The sequence below is a fragment of the Fusarium subglutinans genome (assembly GCF_013396075.1).
Source record: "Fusarium subglutinans strain NRRL 66333 chromosome Unknown NRRL66333_c0000176, whole genome shotgun sequence".
Lineage (NCBI taxonomy): Eukaryota > Fungi > Ascomycota > Sordariomycetes > Hypocreales > Nectriaceae > Fusarium > Fusarium subglutinans.
The window spans coordinates 47407-65298 of NW_023502239.1; the positions used below are offsets into that span (position 1 = coordinate 47407).

The following is a 17892-nucleotide window of genomic DNA, read 5'->3' on the forward strand; positions in this document are numbered from 1 at the left end:
AAATCTTAAGAACGCTGGCTCTTTTCCGATTTTCTTTCTCATCTGAGTCGTCTCTACTGTGGCCCGACTAGAGCCTGGGTGTTGCCTGACATACCGATCAACAGACTCGGCATCAGGCCAGTCTGCTTCAACAGCAATGATGTTGAAACCCTGGTTTTGTATCTTATACTTTGTAATTTCTGCCCGAACCGAGGAAAACTCAGACGTGACATGGGATGTATCGCCTATACCTAAGCAACACTTGACAACCCCCTAAGCTGTCGAAGTACTTTGTGATTGTGTCGTCTTGGTGGATTGATTTGAAGGGTCAGACATTCGATTTGAGTTGTTCTGCGCCCAAGACTTCCATTTTTTACTCAGCTTGAGATGGGAGAGCATGGTCTATGACTCGTTATAGTGATTTCAACCAGAAATAGCCCATGGAGGACTGGCCATCCTTTTACGCTCGAGTTCACTTGAGCATTTCACACCAATAGGCCGGCTGAAAGTGGCGACACCGATTCTCATTTCAGAATTACTAGGAATTTCAGTTCGTGTGACATAGCATATGACGAAACACGATCCAGTGTCCCAACCAGTTGCCAGTCAGGGAACTCTCACACAACATGCTTACCGCACAGCCAAGGAAGTCCAGAAATGTCAAAAATGTGTTCACGGTTCAGCTTCATATGGCTCTTTGACTAGCATATGGGGTTTCTCTTGCTCACGCCCCTCGATTGTCAGAAACCATCATCGTATTGACATCAGCGTCCATTTCTCAACTTGTGGTATATAGGAAGTTTATCCTGTCATTTGTATGTCAATGTTAATTGAAGCACACGGATCCAGTCGCAGCTCAGTCTTGTGTACCCTGAGCACGCCGTTCTACTTCACGGCTGTTGTGGAATACGGTATTTGCATTCGATCGCTGACGGCACTTATATGCAGCCTTACCTATGGATGTTGGCCGTTATATCTGGTGGCACGTATTGAGTCTTCTTCTTTGCTATTGAGGCTGGGAGGACTGGTATACAAGATGTATAAAGATAGGGGCTAGAACAAGGGAGTTAGCATCTCCATTGCAAGCTGGGCGGGTTGTTAATAAGAAATAGGATAGTATCACAAGAATGATTCACAGAGTCTCAGCATTACCATGCTTTTTGGACCCTGCTTGTTGGCCATTGTTTCATGTGCGCGCCCACCCACGACTGATTGCCGGGGCGGGTAAAGAGACTTGCACTACGGCTCCCCAGCTTCAGGTCATCAACTGTAGACCAGCTTTCCCTCGCTGCATATATAGTCGGCCTATGGATCAGAGCTTCTTGTCATGGGCTCTCAGAAGATTGGGTTGTTGGAAGTGGTGTATCTGGTGGACGCAGAACCTGGACATGGGGATGGAAAGACTGCCGAACATGAGACGCTACCAAGTGAGTTAATGGTAGCTGAAAGAAACAGATCGCCATTGATTATAGCCTGAAATGTACCATACAGAGCCGGGAAACTGTAGTGTGGCATTGTGGCTCGTCAAGCGTAAAGGTGCGCGCTTCATATTGTGTAAGTGTAGGACGGCAACGAAGACCAGAGCTTATAAGTGGCGATGCAAGAGTGAGAAAATGAATGGAATCCAAAACTTAGGAGTTCTAGGTGAGTGCAAAGGTACTTGGGGATTTTGGTAGAAACATGGGGATGCACTTTGCAGGGCTAGCGTCTTCGGGAGCTTGCGGGCGAACACCTCATACCTGGGTAAAAGTAAGGAAGAACAAGAAAAATACTGCTGGTGCCTGGGCAACGATGTCACCACAAGCAGGTGCTGCAGCACTCTACTGAGTACACAGCACTGAGATAATATAGAGCAGCATTTCTAGACTGAGCAACTGTTCATTTGTGATACAGACAGGCCAGAATCAATGTTTCAATCGAGTACTTCTGTCCTCCCAGGGGCAGAATAGCCCACCAGAGGAACAAATCCATCACCAAAGATGGAATATGTTCTTAAATGTTCATGCATGAACACAAGAGTCACCTCAAGACTCGGCCGAGTCGACATCCACTGTCATCCCTGTCAAGATCGACACTACAGGGTCCCCCCATGTTCGAGATCTGCTCTAGGACAAAGAACGGCATAGTCAGTTCGGGGAGGGTGGACCTGTCAACTCTAAATTGTTCGTGTGCTCACTAGCCTAGTACCTATTGACGACGTTCGAGAGAGCATTGCATATCAGGGCTTGCGCTGCAAATACCTTACGTCGAGGGGACCTGGCATCACTACCTAAGGTACCTTAGGTACTGAGGTAGGTACCCAGGTACTGGCTGTCGGTATTGTATGATAAATCTACTAGCCCAATCCTTACCCTCCCACTTTTTTACCCGCCATCATCTTCACCCTGGCTCAGGTACTTAGGAACAAGACCGTTCGTCTCGCTGACCATGTCGCGACCCCGTTCATTAAGGAAGTTTGTGCTGCTTTCACCTTTTTGAGCTCTCGATCTTGTCTCACTTCTTTCCTCTTCCTCGACAAAGGTGATCGACCATTCCTACCTCTACAAACTCCTGCCTCTCTCTCGTAACTCAAGGTCCAGTCGCGACTGTTTACTCTTCGACTGATCCAACTCATTTGTGTTGGACTATATGAAGTGGAGGAAATTGGGTTCATAGCAGTGTGTCCTTACTCAGGTCTAGGAACCCCATTCGCACCACAAGATGGACGACTCATAGCCTTGCTGTACACCTCACAGCTTAGTAGAATCCAAGAAGGTGAGCTGGACTCACCTTTGAAATCGTGGATCTTCTGAGGCTTCACTGATTTCATCAGCTAACACTCCGTATTTGCAGATTCATGCCGACCATCATCGTACCAATCTCGACCTCCTCTGGAACGACCCTCCTGTTGCTACCGTTTCCAGTGCGGCATCTATGCCAGCAACGCTAGATAATCTCGCTCGACGCTTATCCACTACTCATACATAGTTCATGGCTCAAAAACAAGACCGCCCCTGTCCCATTGTCATATCTACGTCCCAGAATCTTAAAGTTATCGTTATTCCAGTTCGATTTATATCCCTCAATACGTTTTCAGCGTACCACTGGCTTTTCCTGTCATGAATCTATCACGGAGAAGTGTAAATCGTCAGTTCACATAGATCAGGGGTTCTCGCCTTCGCCTTCTTGACCTTATCTTAGTGGTATGCGACATTTGTGCTTTGACAGCTTTAACAAACGTTCTCCGTCTGTAACCTTTCTGAATAAGCGTGAAATGGTTCTTAATAAGGCATGGCTTCGATGCCGGGACACTCGAATGAGATGAGCAAGGACCTTTTCAGACTTGGAACACGATAACATCACAAATGTAAAATACAATAATGTGACACCATGGCAAATGCAGCTTGATTTTTTGACGGTCAAATAAGATATAATCGGTAATTGTTGCTTGATGAAAACTCCAATGGTGCCTAGATGTCACTTCTTGATGGAGCGAGAACAACTCGAAATCCCCTGACCCTGGCTCATTTTACGATTCGGAAGAGCAACATTCACAATATACCATACAATATCCTCTAGGCTATAGAGAAACATTGTTTACAGTATCTTCATGGCACTGGCTGTTGCTAAGCTAATCCCCACTCGCCAGTGATGGGATTTCGAACGATTCGAGATAGATGCGTCACTGCCCATTTTCTCCACAATGCGCATACACAAATACTCAAAGCAATATCGGGGCTTATAATATGCCCTTCCAAGCTATATTGGCAGTCCATAAGCCTGGAAAGAAGATTTGGTGGAGTAACTGGCCGGGCTGGGTAGCCCTCGAGCACAACGATATTGGGAACTAGGCCACCATGTTCCGCATGGCACTGCTATGAACCGATTATCACTTGTGCACAATGGCCATATACAATCTCTACTACTATGTTCTCCAATAAAAAAGTCTCAGCAGTGATCATGCAACAAATCCACGGCACAAGGAGTCCTAGAGAGTGATCATAATTCTTTAGTGCGGTTGGCCTTTGGGCTAGTGCTATTAATCGAAATCAGGAGGAACCTTCTAGAGGAGCTCAGGTGGTATAATATGCTTTGAGTGCTGCAGTAGTAGCCTAATTCTGCTGCGTTGGGATGCATACCTTCGTCTCCCACCCTCCGCTCTTCTTTTCTCCTCCACCACCAAACATCGGGAACGCCAGCATAGGCGAGTTACCACCACCTCAACTCTATACTTCATATCTTTGGGGTGTTAACTTCTTTGGAAGTTCTCATTCAATTCCTTCCATCGCAGTCGCGTACTGTTATCTGATTTTCCCATACACATAAACACCCGCCGCTGAGGGCATCTCCATTTCTCCCTGCTCAACTCTCACTCATCAACCCATCCCCTTTCTTCTCACGATATTGGGCTCAATATTCATCCCAATAACTCCCATCAGCTGTTCTTTTACCACAAGATTCAAGATGCCGCCCCCTTTGGTCCGTCGCCCTGGTCCCTCCCAAGGCTTGGTCAATACTCCAGCAGTCAAGACGTTCAGAATCGCAGAACTCTTGCTCCTCATCGTCGAGGAGCTCGGAGAACGCACCGAGCAAGATCCTGGATACCAGAATCTGGGCAGCCTTGGGAATCTGATCCTTACGAACAAATCCCTGTTTATCTCACTTCAGGCCTACCTCTACGCTCAAGACCTAGAGGATGACTGCCACAAAGGCCTCCAACACGCTGTCTTCAACTGCTCTGACCAACTAGGCTACCGCATTCTTTCCAAGTACCCTGTCGTGCTCCTACGCCCCAATATCAACAAGATATACAAGCGAAGTACTGCGAATGCCAGAGCCACCTTTACTCTGCTTCATATCGCTGCAGCTCGGCAGCAGCACCGTGTGATCCGAAAGCTACGGGACCTGGGTGCTAAGTATCAGGAGGTCAAGAGTTTTCATCTAGTCTTGCCACAGAAATTCAGAGATCTGTTGGACAAGGAGACCGCGCTTTCCAATCACCTCTACAGACTCCGGTGGAACCCTGCACTGGCGCCTCTTATACAGCAAGATGTTGAAACCTTTGATCTCCTAGACGAATTCTGGGATGCGGCTTACGTCGGAACTTTCAACTTGGCTGTTGCTTTTGCATCTCACGGCGTGGCACCTCCAGACCCTCCCTTCTGGTCGATGACCGTCCACCACTTGGCGGCATCTTTGACAGATCAGCAATACTCTGTCAAGCTGTTGAGGCACGCGGTGAAGACGCACCCTTCACTTAATGAGACCCCTGGAGGACTGGAGAGGTACTCCGTTCTCCATTTTGCTATCCAGGCTTTCAACCTCAAGGCCTTGAGATACCTCCTGGAGTCTGGCATCGGGTTTGGACCTTATATGGTCGATTCCCTTGGTAACAACCCACTCCACTGTGTGTTTCGGCTTGCATTGGAATCAGCAAACAACGGGACTCTGAGAACTGTATGTAAAAGAATGGCGGACGATCTCATGGACAACCACGGGTTTCACCACCGCATGGTCCGAACTTACTGGCCATACGAGTCACCAGTCCTGATCTTGGCTCAATCTGCCCTTATAGATTGGAGCGGCAGACAACACGTGATCAAGTATTTACTTGAAAAATGCCTGAAGGGTGAAATGGATATGAAGTTTCACCGGAACTATGACCCTACAGTTCACCAAAACACTCTCAATATCCCCGACGCGTGCGGCAACACTGCACTGGCATTTATGGCCAAAGCCATCGTGGCACACGGGGGTAATGCTGCCATGGAAGCTTTGTTCAACAAAATGATCCGCCACGGAGCCAAGCTCAACCTGGACATCAACCCCCGATATAGACCGCGCAAGTACGCCCACTCTATCAAGTACATTGTCCAAGCCGCCGAAGGATGCACCAGATTCAAGAAGCAGGTCGACAGACTCGGTGGTAGTCTTCACCAGGCTGAAATTGATGGTACAGCTGCGGGGTACAATGGCATCGATCAGCGAGATCATGTGCCCCATCTACACTCGCTTCCTTCACATCATCTCTTCTTCCAAGGGCACCCCTAGAATCAACCTATGACACTGGTCAAATCGAGAAGCCAAAGATGAGAGCCGGATCTTGGTAGACTGCTTCCTGGTGCAGTATTGGCGCTTCAGACAGATAACCTCCGGAAACCTCCCGGGAGACACATTTGAGAACCCTTGCCTCCATTTCTACCGAAAAGAAGCTCTGTGCAAGGCATGTGATTTTGGTTTTCTTTTCTTTTTTGGGGGCGCAAGATATCGGCATACAAAGCATCTTAGAGATACCTGAGACGGCGATAATCAGACAAAACGGGGAAGAGGCCGAGAAGGAATTGGCAAATGCGGTGCAGCATTCCGACACGATATCGCAATGCAAAGATTTGGTTGTATGATAATTGTAACCGGGGGACATGTACGGCAATTGCTCACTAGAGAAGAAAATAGAAGAAAACCCACCAATGAGTGCTTGTTTCTGGCTGTAGTGATCTAGTATTCAACCTTGACCCATCTAGCCAGCCTCTCGATGTCTTGGATGAGAACTAGACTATGGCGACAGATAAGTAGGTAGGTGACCAACAAGTTCATATTTCGAGCACTACGATATCGGACTTCCTAATCAAGCATCATCATGGAAAGATCTACGCATCTTATCTGAGTCTAGTCGAAGCAGTACACAAGTCATGAGACACATTGCCTAGAACAGCAAGTCCTCTAAAGATAACAGCCTCGGGGTGAAGATCAAAATCTAAAAGTGAGGCAGATGTAGATGCATTGTTTCTTTCTTCTCTGCCCGTGTTACACATTCTTGTTCATCTGGCTGCTTTACTTCTCCCTCTTCTTCCCTCTCCCATCCTTGCATTCTATCTCAGTATAAACAACATTTGACACCACAAACACCACAAACAAAAACCCCACGAAGACCTATCTACACAGCAAATAACCCCCCTGCCAGTTCTCGGACGCACACTTCCCCAAAAGGCAGGTTACCCATCCTCCCATCCCCACACTCTTATTCTCTATCCAGAAACACCCCATGTCGATCACCGGCACTACCTTATCAGCGTGGCAGCGTCTCAGCCTTTGACTGGACCCTGCACTTTATAACGCGGCACTGAATTAGACGCTCGATATCCCGATAGTCATCTGCTCGCCTATCACGAAGCCTCGTGCCTGAGAGATCTACGGACTTGAAACCCATATACGTGCCTCGGTGAGGATGTCTAGACAGAGGAGAGCTTATTGTGCACCGGATGTATGTCCAATAAGGAAGGAGCATGAATTATGTGGTTTTCTGTATATGCTTGTCGGTCTTGCATGGAGATGGTGATGCGATTAGGAGGAATGCCGAGATGGTCTCTTGGCTTGAGTGATATAAAGACACTTGTGTAGCGACAAAGGTATGCAATGCTCTTCACCTCTCTCTTCATCCCTCTCCAACTCTTCTGTCCTCCTCAAATCCGGCATCTCAAGATGAAGGTCTCTCTCGCTCTTCTCGTTCCTGTTGCTGGCGTCCTCGCCGCACCTACACCTGTATGACATTCTTCACTACACTTGTCATGATACTATCTCTGACATATCTAGCCCGGCATTCCCAGTGATTCCACTGCTCGCTCACTTCTGAGCGGTCTCACTGTCGCCGCTTCCACCAACACAGACACCTATGACCGAGACCTCTTCCCTCACTGGGAGACCTATGAGGGTGCCTGCAACACTCGGTGATTACACCCATATCAAGAGACATACGTCCAGATACTAATAAGCCTGTTAGTGAGTACGTCTTGAAAAGAGACGGAACATCCGTTGTCACCAACTCGGCTTGCGCGGCTACTTCAGGCACTTGGAAGTCTCCCTATGACGGCGCCACCTGGACACAGGCCAGCGACATCGACATTGATCACATGGTTCCGCTGAAGAATGCTTGGATTGTAAGCCCCCTCGCCAATATCTGACCCTTCACGTCTGGAGAGACACCAGCTAACACTTCTTAGTCTGGAGCCGCTTCGTGGACTACCGCCAAGCGTACCCAGTTCGCCAATGATGTTACACGACCCCAGCTGTGGGCAGGCAAGTCAACCCAAACCCAATGCTTTACGCATCAAGAACAACAAGCTAACATCATCATCATCATCAAAGTTACCGACAATGTCAACCAGGCAAAGAGCGACAAGTCCCCTGATTCTTGGAAGCCTCCTCTGACCAGCTTCTACTGCACCTACGCCAAGAGCTGGATCCAGGTCAAGAGCTACTGGCAGTTGACTATCACCAGCGCCGAGAAGACCGCTCTCGGTTCCATGCTTGACTACTGTTAAGTCAATATGGTTTGGGAAGTGGTTCATCGGGAGTATTGTACATATTGAATCAGGTGCCTCCAAGAACCCACGGACTGGCAACGTTATATAAACACAAACTGCGATATTCTGCTACTTTAAATCCTACAGTAGAGTCCAAAGATCAAGCCAAGATGGGCTTCGCGTGGACTGCGCAAAGATATTGTCAAAACATCTAATCTTCATATTCAGTGATATATTCATATATCGTCCCAATATCATTACAAAGAAGAGTATTAATTTTATACGCATCCAAATACCAAGGCATTAATAACGCCCCGTCTTCTCCACCGTCAGCCCAACGCTCTCTTTTTTGTATACACCGCTGAATTATTCGTGAACCGCAACAACATCTGGGGGGGGGGGTATCAGGGCTTTCTGATTGCCCGTGAGCGAGAAAAGAAAAAGTAGCAAAATAAAAATGTCAATGCCAACTCCAAATATGCAGCAAACGTCAAAAGACTGATGCGTCTGTATGCATGTATGCTTGTTCGTACATAGACCGTTTCAAGGTCTCAATGTTACATCCCCTTCGTCGTCGCTGCTGACGTCCATATCGCCTTCACTGAGTTCACCTCGCGCAGCTCTTTGCGCCAAGTCCCTCTCGTGGTAGATTTCTTGCTTCCTCGAATCAGCTTGTCTAAGACAGTCGACGTATGTCGTGAACTTGACGATTTCGCGCAGCAGATATGCGCTCTTGCGCTCCCAGTTAGCCATGGCCTTCACAGCGTTGCTACCTCTAGGCGTGAAAGCCAGAAGCATGGGGCTGCGGAGTCGGTTGTGTGTCTGTAGTTCTGCCTCGATCCCTTTGACATACGTGTCCAGAGTCTGGAGCTGCTCTGCTTCAGGCTGGTTGCTGGGCCGCATGCTCTGGGTGGGTGGTGCCCATTCGGCAATGTGAATCCGATCGCCTGGCAGCTTACCACGTCCACTATTGTTCGTGAAAGCACCTGCGACGTGATCAAAGCTTGATCCTCGGAAACTACCACTGTTAACACTTGACCTCCGACCATGTGCTGCGCTGCTTCCGGGTCGCGATGTCTTGCCAGTCGTAGTCTCGTTGATAGCTGATACCAAAGCGTTGTTGACAATGGCCTCACTCCATCCGTACTCGATGTTACTTATACCACCAGTCAATGGATGGGTACTCAAACGAGCACTCCAGTAGTTGGCTGTAGTGACAAATTCCTTGCAGATCTCGGGTGTGCCCACTTGGAATAGGTGCACAGCGCCGTTGGGAAGGCTCAGCGCCCATACATGTGGGCGGGCCCGAGAGTAACCTGGCGGTGGAAGGGCAGATGCAAGAGTCTGTCGTAGGTTATAGCATCCCAGATTCGTTGCGTTATCTTGCCAATTGCCACCACCGACAATAGCAGGGGCACCGCCAGCGTTTCTGCCGCGGTTTCTCGAACGGACAGATTTGTTAGGCTGGAATGAGAACAGATTCAGCTGTCCCTTCTGAATGACAGCAAAGACTTCGGACCAATTTCTGGCCTTAGCCTTCTTATCCACACCATCCAAGTGGTGCTTGTGGGTAACCATTCCTTCCTTGACCCAAGGGGGTCCAGCAAGTTCAAGAGACTCGTCTTCAAGGAGTTGAGTAGCCGGAATCTCTGAACTCATGATGGATGGGGCCCCGTCCCCGTACATCTCTTCATCTCGAATGATGGCTTGGCTCAGTGCATTTGCAAAACCGATCGATTGCTGGTAGTCCCCTCGAGGGAGGTGAGAGCCAAAGGAGTCTTGCGAAACAGATGCTTGGGTCCTCCCAAGAGAGTGGCGGCTCCATGTGGCAGAGGACGGTGTAGGACTCCACAGTGAATTGCCATCGTCGAAACTTGTACGGCTCGAAGAAAAGCCATTGCGACTCATGCCAGCGCGAGATCGGCTCTTGGATGTCCACCTTGCTGTGTTGGCTCGACCGTTGTCATTGATTCGGCCGCGAACAGATAGCTGGCTCTCCGAGGGAGCCTTACTAAGGACACTGGGAGTTCTCTTTAGCATCCCCATTACAGAGAGTCCTCCACTGTGGGAAGGCTGTAGGCTGGCGTTCTTCTCAGATTCAGCGCCAAACAAGGGCAGCCTTTCATCTCTAATAGAAGTATAGATTCCCTTGAGGACAGTCTCTATCTGTTCCTCCCAGGCTTTTCTCGTACCATTAAAACGGGACTTGACCAAGGGGCCGCAGTCTTCAATGCCCTCGCCAGGTAGAGTACCTGAGTCCGCACGAGCCGGGGGTCTGAAGGAGTTTCTGAAAGAACGTCGGTCATGCTCAGAAGGCGGGTCTTGGTTCTCACCAGCCGCAAGGCCATTCTTGTCTGGAAGAATGCTTGGGCGGTGGAAAGCATCAGGGGCGGATTCATCGACAGCCTGCAAGATGGTTGTCATGGTATTCTTGATAAACTGACTGCGGGTCATTTTCGACTCAATATCGGCCAAGTGCAGGTCAGTATTGAGCAGCATAATTGAGTAGCAAATGGTATGAATCACATCTATCACAGTCAGTTTAGAAAATCATCGGGCAGCTTTTGTACGTACCAGTTGCCTTGAACCCATGGTTGGGATTGCAGTCACACCATCTTTTAGAAAAGGCCACCAGGATGCGATCAACTTGCTGAGTCTCGGCCCGAAAAACCAATCGTCCGCAAACTTGTCTCAGTGCTTGAACAATGCTCTGGTTAGAAAAGTCGTACAACTCCATGTAAGCTTGAAGTGTACGTTGTCTGATCGGGCCCTCTTCACCCATCCACGAGGCAGCCTTCTCCTTCTGGATGAAGTCCTCATTACCGTCGTAAATCTTTTGTGCCTTCTGACGATCATCCTCGGTAGGGTCCCCGATGACGAACTCGGGCTCATCAATACCCTTGATTTTAATCGAATCGAAAGTGCCAAGTACTTTGGGACTAGGGTCTGCCGAGCTTTCGATCCTCACGCTAGGAGGAGCACTGAGAGCAGACTTGTAATCTGTACCAGTTGAAGCTGATCCTGGACTAGAGGCTCGAGCTCCTTCGATCGGCAGTGCCAGGTTGGAGCGATCTGGCTCATCCTCAGAATCGGACTGCTCTGGGCGATGGGAAGGCTTCCTAGACCCAATTTGGTCTTTTCCAGTTCGAGGAATATCTCTTGCTGGAGTGTTACCGGGCTGCTTGGATTGAGTTTGTGATACGCTAGCAGGCTTTCGGTTCGAAAGTCCACGTTCATCCTCGTTATCACTAGCCCCATCAAGGTTGAGGAATGAGTTATTTCGCGACTCGATCGCTTTGGTAGGTCTTTCAGGTGGAGGGCGGGAGGGTGTACTGTTGTTATTTCGCTTGTTGAGCTGCTCATCAGACTCTGAACGAACCGTTCTGATCCTAGCATTGGGGCTTGGGGAATAGTCAGGCGAGAACTCTCGCTGATATCCTTCTCTTTCTGCAGCCCTGTCGTCTCGTTCCGGTGTCATGTTGGAAATATCGGCCAGTGGAGACGGTCCTTGAGAAGCAGAAGTTCCCGGAGCACTCTGACCAGACCTGAGATACGGGTTCATAACCTTGCGTAAACTGCTGACGGGACTTGGCTGTGGTGGATAGTTACCATCTCTATCCTGAGGAGCCAGGTTAGGCGCAGCTGTAGGGACGGGAGCTGCAGGCATTGGGGGCAGAGGAGGAGTATCTTCAGTAACAGACTTCTTCCGCCGACGGAAGAACGAGGATGGTTTCTTTTGTAGCACGGGGTGATGAGAATGTGATGACGATGTGTCGCGAGATGGTGGTGCCGATGCACTACCAGCCATCTTGTCGGCAGAGGGATTCGATTGTGGTGCCGGAGGATTTGTCGTTTCGTTGTTATGTGAGTTGTTGCGGGACGATCCAAACACTCTCCTGAAAAAGCCTGGACGCTCCTTGACGGGTGCAGGCGCATGTGTTGCAGGCGTTGGGCCGCTGTGCACGGTCGGGTCCTTTGATTTACCATAGCCAACATTGGGTGCAGGCGCCGAATCAAGGTCCAGGGCTGGCACAGCAGGTGTAGGCTCCCGAGAAGTGGCAGGCTTGCGTCCCGACACGCTCTTCAGAGAGCGACTGCTGCGTTTATGATCGAGTGTCGGGGGCTCGAGAGGTGGAGGTGGCATTGGTGGTGGGATAGACGAGGGCATTGCCGACATCGCAGGGATCGACGGCTCCCGTCGTGGGCCACCCGGGACGGTAGGGGTTGGGGCTGCATCGTATTCGTCGTCGATGTAACTATTCGGGAATTCGACTCGAAAGGGAGACGGTTCAACAACTGGAGCCTGTGCTGCTTGCTGTTGAGGTCCATAGTCAAAACTTGCAGATCTTCCAAACCCGCGTCCATATCGTTGACTTCCAAGCACCTGAACATAACCAGCGTCAACACTAGCTGTGCTACTGCTCTTGCTGCCCGGTTTGCCCCCTCTCGAATGCATGGCTCTCGATGAGCCTGCTCTGTGGCCTTCGCGAACACTATTGAGGCGCGGGAAACTTGATTGGAAATTGGAGCTACTATTGCTCCGTCGGCCGCGACTCGATATACGGCTAGAATCGTCTGCTCCTTCAAGATCCGAACTATAAGAGTATTGGTGTCCGTTGGATCGAGGGGGACCTGCGACAGAATTCGAGGCTACCCAACTTCTAGTCTGCTCGGCGGCGCCAAACTGGGGCGAAGTTTCGTCAAAGGTATGTGTACGGGATGCGGGTGTGGATGATGGGCCGTACTTATCGCTCAACTGTGCCATGGAGAATTGGTCGAGAGACATGAGCATATTAGCCACGAGGGAGTCTCGGGTGACGTTGCGAGGAGATAAGGAAAGATCGTGGGAGTCGCGCTGGGTGGATGATGGAGGTAAACGGTCGGCCATATCGTCCTCGACGGGAGTGGGATTCTCTAGAAAGGACTCATGCGCGTGAGTATTGGAGGCGGGTAACCTGGTAGGCGCCCGATTGTTGTTGTTGCTGCTGCCGTTGTTGTCGGAATTCGTATTGGCTAGTGACCTTGACTTAGACTTGGACTTAGACTGGGACACGCGGTATTCTGAATCCTGGGGAGGCGGCGTCCGTGGGTGCGGAATGGCGTCCCTTTCCCTCGACAACGGCGAGGCAAGGGATGAAGTGTTTGTGTTGATGTTCAGGTCGGTATGAGGCCGACGTCGAGTCTTGCGACGAGCATTGTCGGTGGAGGATGAAGTTGAGTTCGACGGCATCTTGACTCGATGGGGGCCGGGTAGAAAAAAGGGCTTTTTTGTCTGGCTGCTCTGCTCAGCTCAGCTCCCTTGGCTCGTACTCTCACCTGCAACCTGCAGAGCTAAATCTCCTCTCTCCAAACCAACCCAGGTCAATCTGAGTAGAGGTAGGCTAGTTGAGTTAGCAAGAGAAGCCGGCTTCCGCATGGGTCACAAAAAAAAAGCCACGCGCGAACGATTGGGCCAGTTGGCGGTTGGCTTTGATGGACCCAGGAATTGTGACGTGCAAAGTTGGCTGATGCTAAGTATTTCGACTCTCGACGGCGCCGCGAGGAATTTCAATCTAGCAGCACCAACCAGTCTCACGGTACAAAAGTTGGTAGGTACCGAATGTATGTATAAATGTACAATATGTACCTGCGTCTTGACCATCAAAACAATCATCCCAGTCGAGCTTCGGCGATAGATCTAGGGTCTTATTCGCTGCAAATTTGTTCTTTTTGGGTGCCAGCTAGCCAACCCCGGGGGAGAAGTGCCTGTAAAGAGGGGCGACAAGGGTCTTTGATGCAGGGGGGAAGACGGGGTGTTAATTAATAGCGGTTGAACTCATGAACGCCAGGAAGTACCTGGTACGGACTAAAATGAGAGCAATTGAAAGACTGAGGAATGTTGATGAAACGTTTAGAGGAACGGGGATATGTACGTGAACGTATCCGTCCAAGGTTACACAGTGTCCTGGATAGAACCCAAAGCCCAATAGACGAACGTGTTTTAACCTTTCTTAGCCGCCGTTCAAGTGAGTGCCCGTATGTTTGCGTGGTACCGGTGCAGGTGATGAATGGAAATTGTAGAAGCACATCCACGTATGGATTGAATGCCAGGTACATTAGTAGGTATTTGGGTGTCAGTGGATATCATCACCACAACCACCTGAAAATGAATCTACTAAAGCAAACCAGCAGGGCATGATGCTGCAAAACGTTCAATAATATGGATGCATCTGCAATGTCTGCCTGCCACTGCAGTTGTAAATCAATCAATCCTTGCTCTGCCTAAAAACGCCAACCGGAGAATGTCCCATCATCGCTCCATACATAAGGTACCTACCTACCTAGCTAGCTAGGTACCTATGTATGAATGATGATTTGCGCTAATTCCCGCCGGCCTAAACTTGAATGAACGTAATTCAATATACCAAACCTTGTTAGGCCTTCAAACAATGTCAATCATGGAGACAGAATCAAAAGGTTCCAGCCTTGCCGCTCCCGAGTCAGTAAGTAAACTCTAAAACTCGACGGATACAAAGTCAAATTGATCATCCATGGTACAAGATGTATGTAGCAGCCTTCACCTACTAGGTACCTACCTACTAAGAGAGTGCATATGAGTCTTTGGGCTTCAGCCTTCTTTCTTCTCGAACCCTCTTCTGGAGCTGTCAAAAAGACTGTCCCAGCGGGCTGGGCGTTGAGGCGAGTCCAAGGACCCTTACAAGGAAGCCCCTTTTTCTCTTATTAGGTACATACTACCTACTGTGCTTCCCCAAATGCGCGTGAGCATCTTCATCTGCCGCGGCGCCGTTCCTCTTCGGCGGGATTACTCGAGTGGGCACGAAAGGGGGGCAAGAACAGGGATTCTGAGGAACATCGTTCCAGATGAGAATCAGAAGCAATGGAATACGGTTGACCCCTTGCGAAGCCATGTGGCCGGACTAAGCTTAGAAGAGAGAGTTTTGGTTGCATTCAACTCACAACGTCTGTGTCTGTGCTCACGGGTAGGCTCCTCTCCGAGGTACTGTACGATAGTGAATTACCATCGTCATTGAGTTGGTCTCGGTGACATGATACATACATAATTAACTCAAATGTTTGTAAACAACAAACCTAGCAGAAGTCATTCTCGGATCTCTCCCGTGAACGACCTTTCCGTGGAACTGTGACGTACCATCATTTGCCATCTCGCGCCACAAGTTGAACAAAACCACCAAACCATGCTCATGGCCAAGATGGCTTTGACCGTTTTACAAAAGTTGGAACCAGAAGCCAAAGCGAGTACGCATAATGCATAGATACACCGCCGAGTATCACGATCAGCTCGAACATTTTCCATGAACAGATAGTTAACTCCGATAGACTAGATCTCAACATTGGTTCTCCCTCGGAGTGGACATGTTTCATCATTGGTTTGTTGCAGCTGCAAGGTACATGAGACATTGGGTGGATAAAATGCGCTTGTTAGCAAGCTGTATGTAGAATTGACAATCATTTTTCTGCAATATGGCTCATAGTAATAGTATTTTGACCATTTCTCATCGTGTCGTTTTAACCTTTACCACTACAGTAAGTAGCAGCCAGCGTCAGACTGTTGCTATCTACCTCTACCTAGGTATGGTTAATCTGACAATACCTTAGTACCGAGTCCTTGAAGTTCTCCCTGAGTCTGCGTTATTGGTTGCATTGTCATCGTCGCATGTAGCGAGCTCCATATAATTTCCATGACTCAGACCTAGAGATTGGTACAAGACATGTTATCTCAATGTGCTGTGATCGTGATAGCTTCGTTTTCAAACTGAACGGCATGGACGAAATAACCGAAGTATACATACACCCAGTAATTGTACCAGCCAAGGTCAGCGCTGCCGACCCCGCACAGCCAGAGGACATTACGGCTTAGCTGAGGGGTCTCTAGCGCATTCAGTATCAGAATTCCGCCTGTGAAATCATCAAGCTTGAATGATCGCCAGAAGATTCCCTTGTTACTACTACAAATGTAATCTATTACAGGCCAAACGGCCTTCTCACCATCGACCACTTTCAAATAAAGCGTTGACCACTAACAGAAGAAGTTTCTGCATACTGCGGTATCCTGTTCTAACACGTCAAGCCCTGTGAACTTATCAGAATGGCGTCTTTCATGGCAGACAATTCTTCGTCGCCCTCAAATAGCTGGCCACTGGATCAGTTCGTCCAAGATCCTGGATATCTCGCATACCAGGAAGAACTTCGATGTCTCATCTTCAACACAGCTCAGACTGCAGCACCATCCCGCGAAGCTTCACCTGCACTTGGAAACTATGGGCCAACTGACCAAGAGTTGGCCGCTCAGGCTCAGACAAAGACGGCCCTTGCTTCCGGACGACGACTTGAATACCTCAAGAACTATGTCGCCCAAGTAGCTCCCTGGGTACTTACAACATGCGTGTGTTTACTTGGTTACTGACACGCTACAGCTCGATATGTTTGATAATAACGGAGCATTCACTGTTCAAGTACCAGTTCTTGCTCGTAGTTGCCCAGCTCTTCTCTATGCAGTGCTCGCCCTGTCCGCTCGCCAGATGGAACGTAAAGAGGCCAGGCAGCATTCATTCGACAGCCTAGAGCTCTACCAGGAAGCTATTCGTCTTCTTAACCCCCTGCTTCAAGCTCGAGACCTCACTATAATCCCAATATGCGTCATTCTCTGCTGTCTAGAAATGATGTCGACAAGTCCACAAGACTGGCGCCGTCACCTCGAAGGGTGTGCTGCTCTTTTCGATTCGTTTGATGTCAACGGTTTCAGTGGTGGCCTCCTTCAAGCTGTCTTTTGGTGTTATGCGAGAATGGGTTTGTATTACTCGTCAAAGTTCTTCTTCTTCTTCTACCTGTGTCGGTATTGACTCTGTTTTAGATCTATGTGGTGCGCTCATTTCAGATGGCACTCAAGGCACATTGGTACCACTGGACAAATGGTTACCTCCTGGCTCGGATCCAAACTCCGCCGCTGACATCTTTCGAGACCACCGCTCACCAGATATGCACGCCAATTACTCAGTGTATCTCTGCTCTAAAGTCTGTGAGCTCGTTGCTGACCGCACTCACTATGTCGAGCTTGGGGAAAACAATGGTTGCGATTCTGCAACTTTTGAAAGACGATGGCTACTACTCTGGCACGATCTTCAATCTTGGTTGGAGGGTCGACCGGCAGAAGTGGTTCCTGTCCAATTCATTGAAAGTCGGCCATTTCCTCAGATCCTCTTTGTTCATTGGGCTGGGATCTCATCTAATCAGCTTTATCACACAGCCTGCACGTTGTTGCTAGAATCGAAACCTCGGGAGGTCAAGCTCGACGTAGGACCGACAGGATCTTCCATCTGGCATGCTAAATGTATATGTGGCATTTCGTTGACCAACCCCCATCAAGGCTGCCTCAATAATGCCATCCAGCCACTTTGGATTGCAGGGAGACTTCTTAGTCACAAGTCAGAACATTTGCTTCTTTCCAAGTTGATCCTGAGCATAGAGGCAATGACGGGGTGGGCAACTAATTGGCGCATAGCCGACCTAGAGCACGCATGGGGTTACAAGGTTAGATGAGATTTTACCGTCTCCTCTCTTCCACTCTGTAGAAATAAATCACCGAAAATGGTTGAAGTTGCTACCATCACCAGTC

At 49.2% G+C, this 17892-nt stretch overlaps 4 protein-coding genes across 4 annotated transcripts; 3 read left to right on the forward strand and 1 right to left on the reverse strand.

Moving 5' to 3' along the window:
* Positions 1-4422: 4422 nt before the first annotated feature.
* FSUBG_10275 (uncharacterized protein) lies at positions 4423-6009 on the forward strand (the record flags this gene model as incomplete). The annotated part of the gene is made up of 1 exon (XM_036674836.1): positions 4423-6009. The coding sequence occupies one exon, from the start codon at positions 4423-4425 to the stop codon at positions 6007-6009; it is 1587 nt and encodes a 528-aa protein (XP_036534236.1).
* A 1428-nt stretch (positions 6010-7437) lies between these two features.
* Positions 7438-8276, forward strand: FSUBG_10276 (bacterial-type extracellular deoxyribonuclease; the record flags this gene model as incomplete). Its single annotated transcript, XM_036674837.1, has 4 exons — positions 7438-7497; positions 7549-7682; positions 7736-7892; positions 7956-8276. The coding sequence occupies 4 exons, from the start codon at positions 7438-7440 to the stop codon at positions 8274-8276; spliced, it is 672 nt and encodes a 223-aa protein (XP_036534237.1).
* Positions 8277-8801: 525 nt separating this feature from the next.
* FSUBG_10277 (SEC7 component of non-clathrin vesicle coat) lies at positions 8802-13488 on the reverse strand (the record flags this gene model as incomplete). The annotated part of the gene is made up of 2 exons (XM_036674838.1): positions 8802-10786; positions 10833-13488. 2 exons carry the CDS (start codon positions 13486-13488, stop codon positions 8802-8804), a joined length of 4641 nt encoding a protein of 1546 aa, XP_036534238.1.
* A 2877-nt stretch (positions 13489-16365) lies between these two features.
* FSUBG_10278 (C6 zinc finger domain protein) lies at positions 16366-17119 on the forward strand (the record flags this gene model as incomplete). Its single annotated transcript, XM_036674839.1, has 2 exons — positions 16366-16647; positions 16694-17119. 2 exons carry the CDS (start codon positions 16366-16368, stop codon positions 17117-17119), a joined length of 708 nt encoding a protein of 235 aa, XP_036534239.1.
* Positions 17120-17892: the final 773 nt, after the last annotated feature.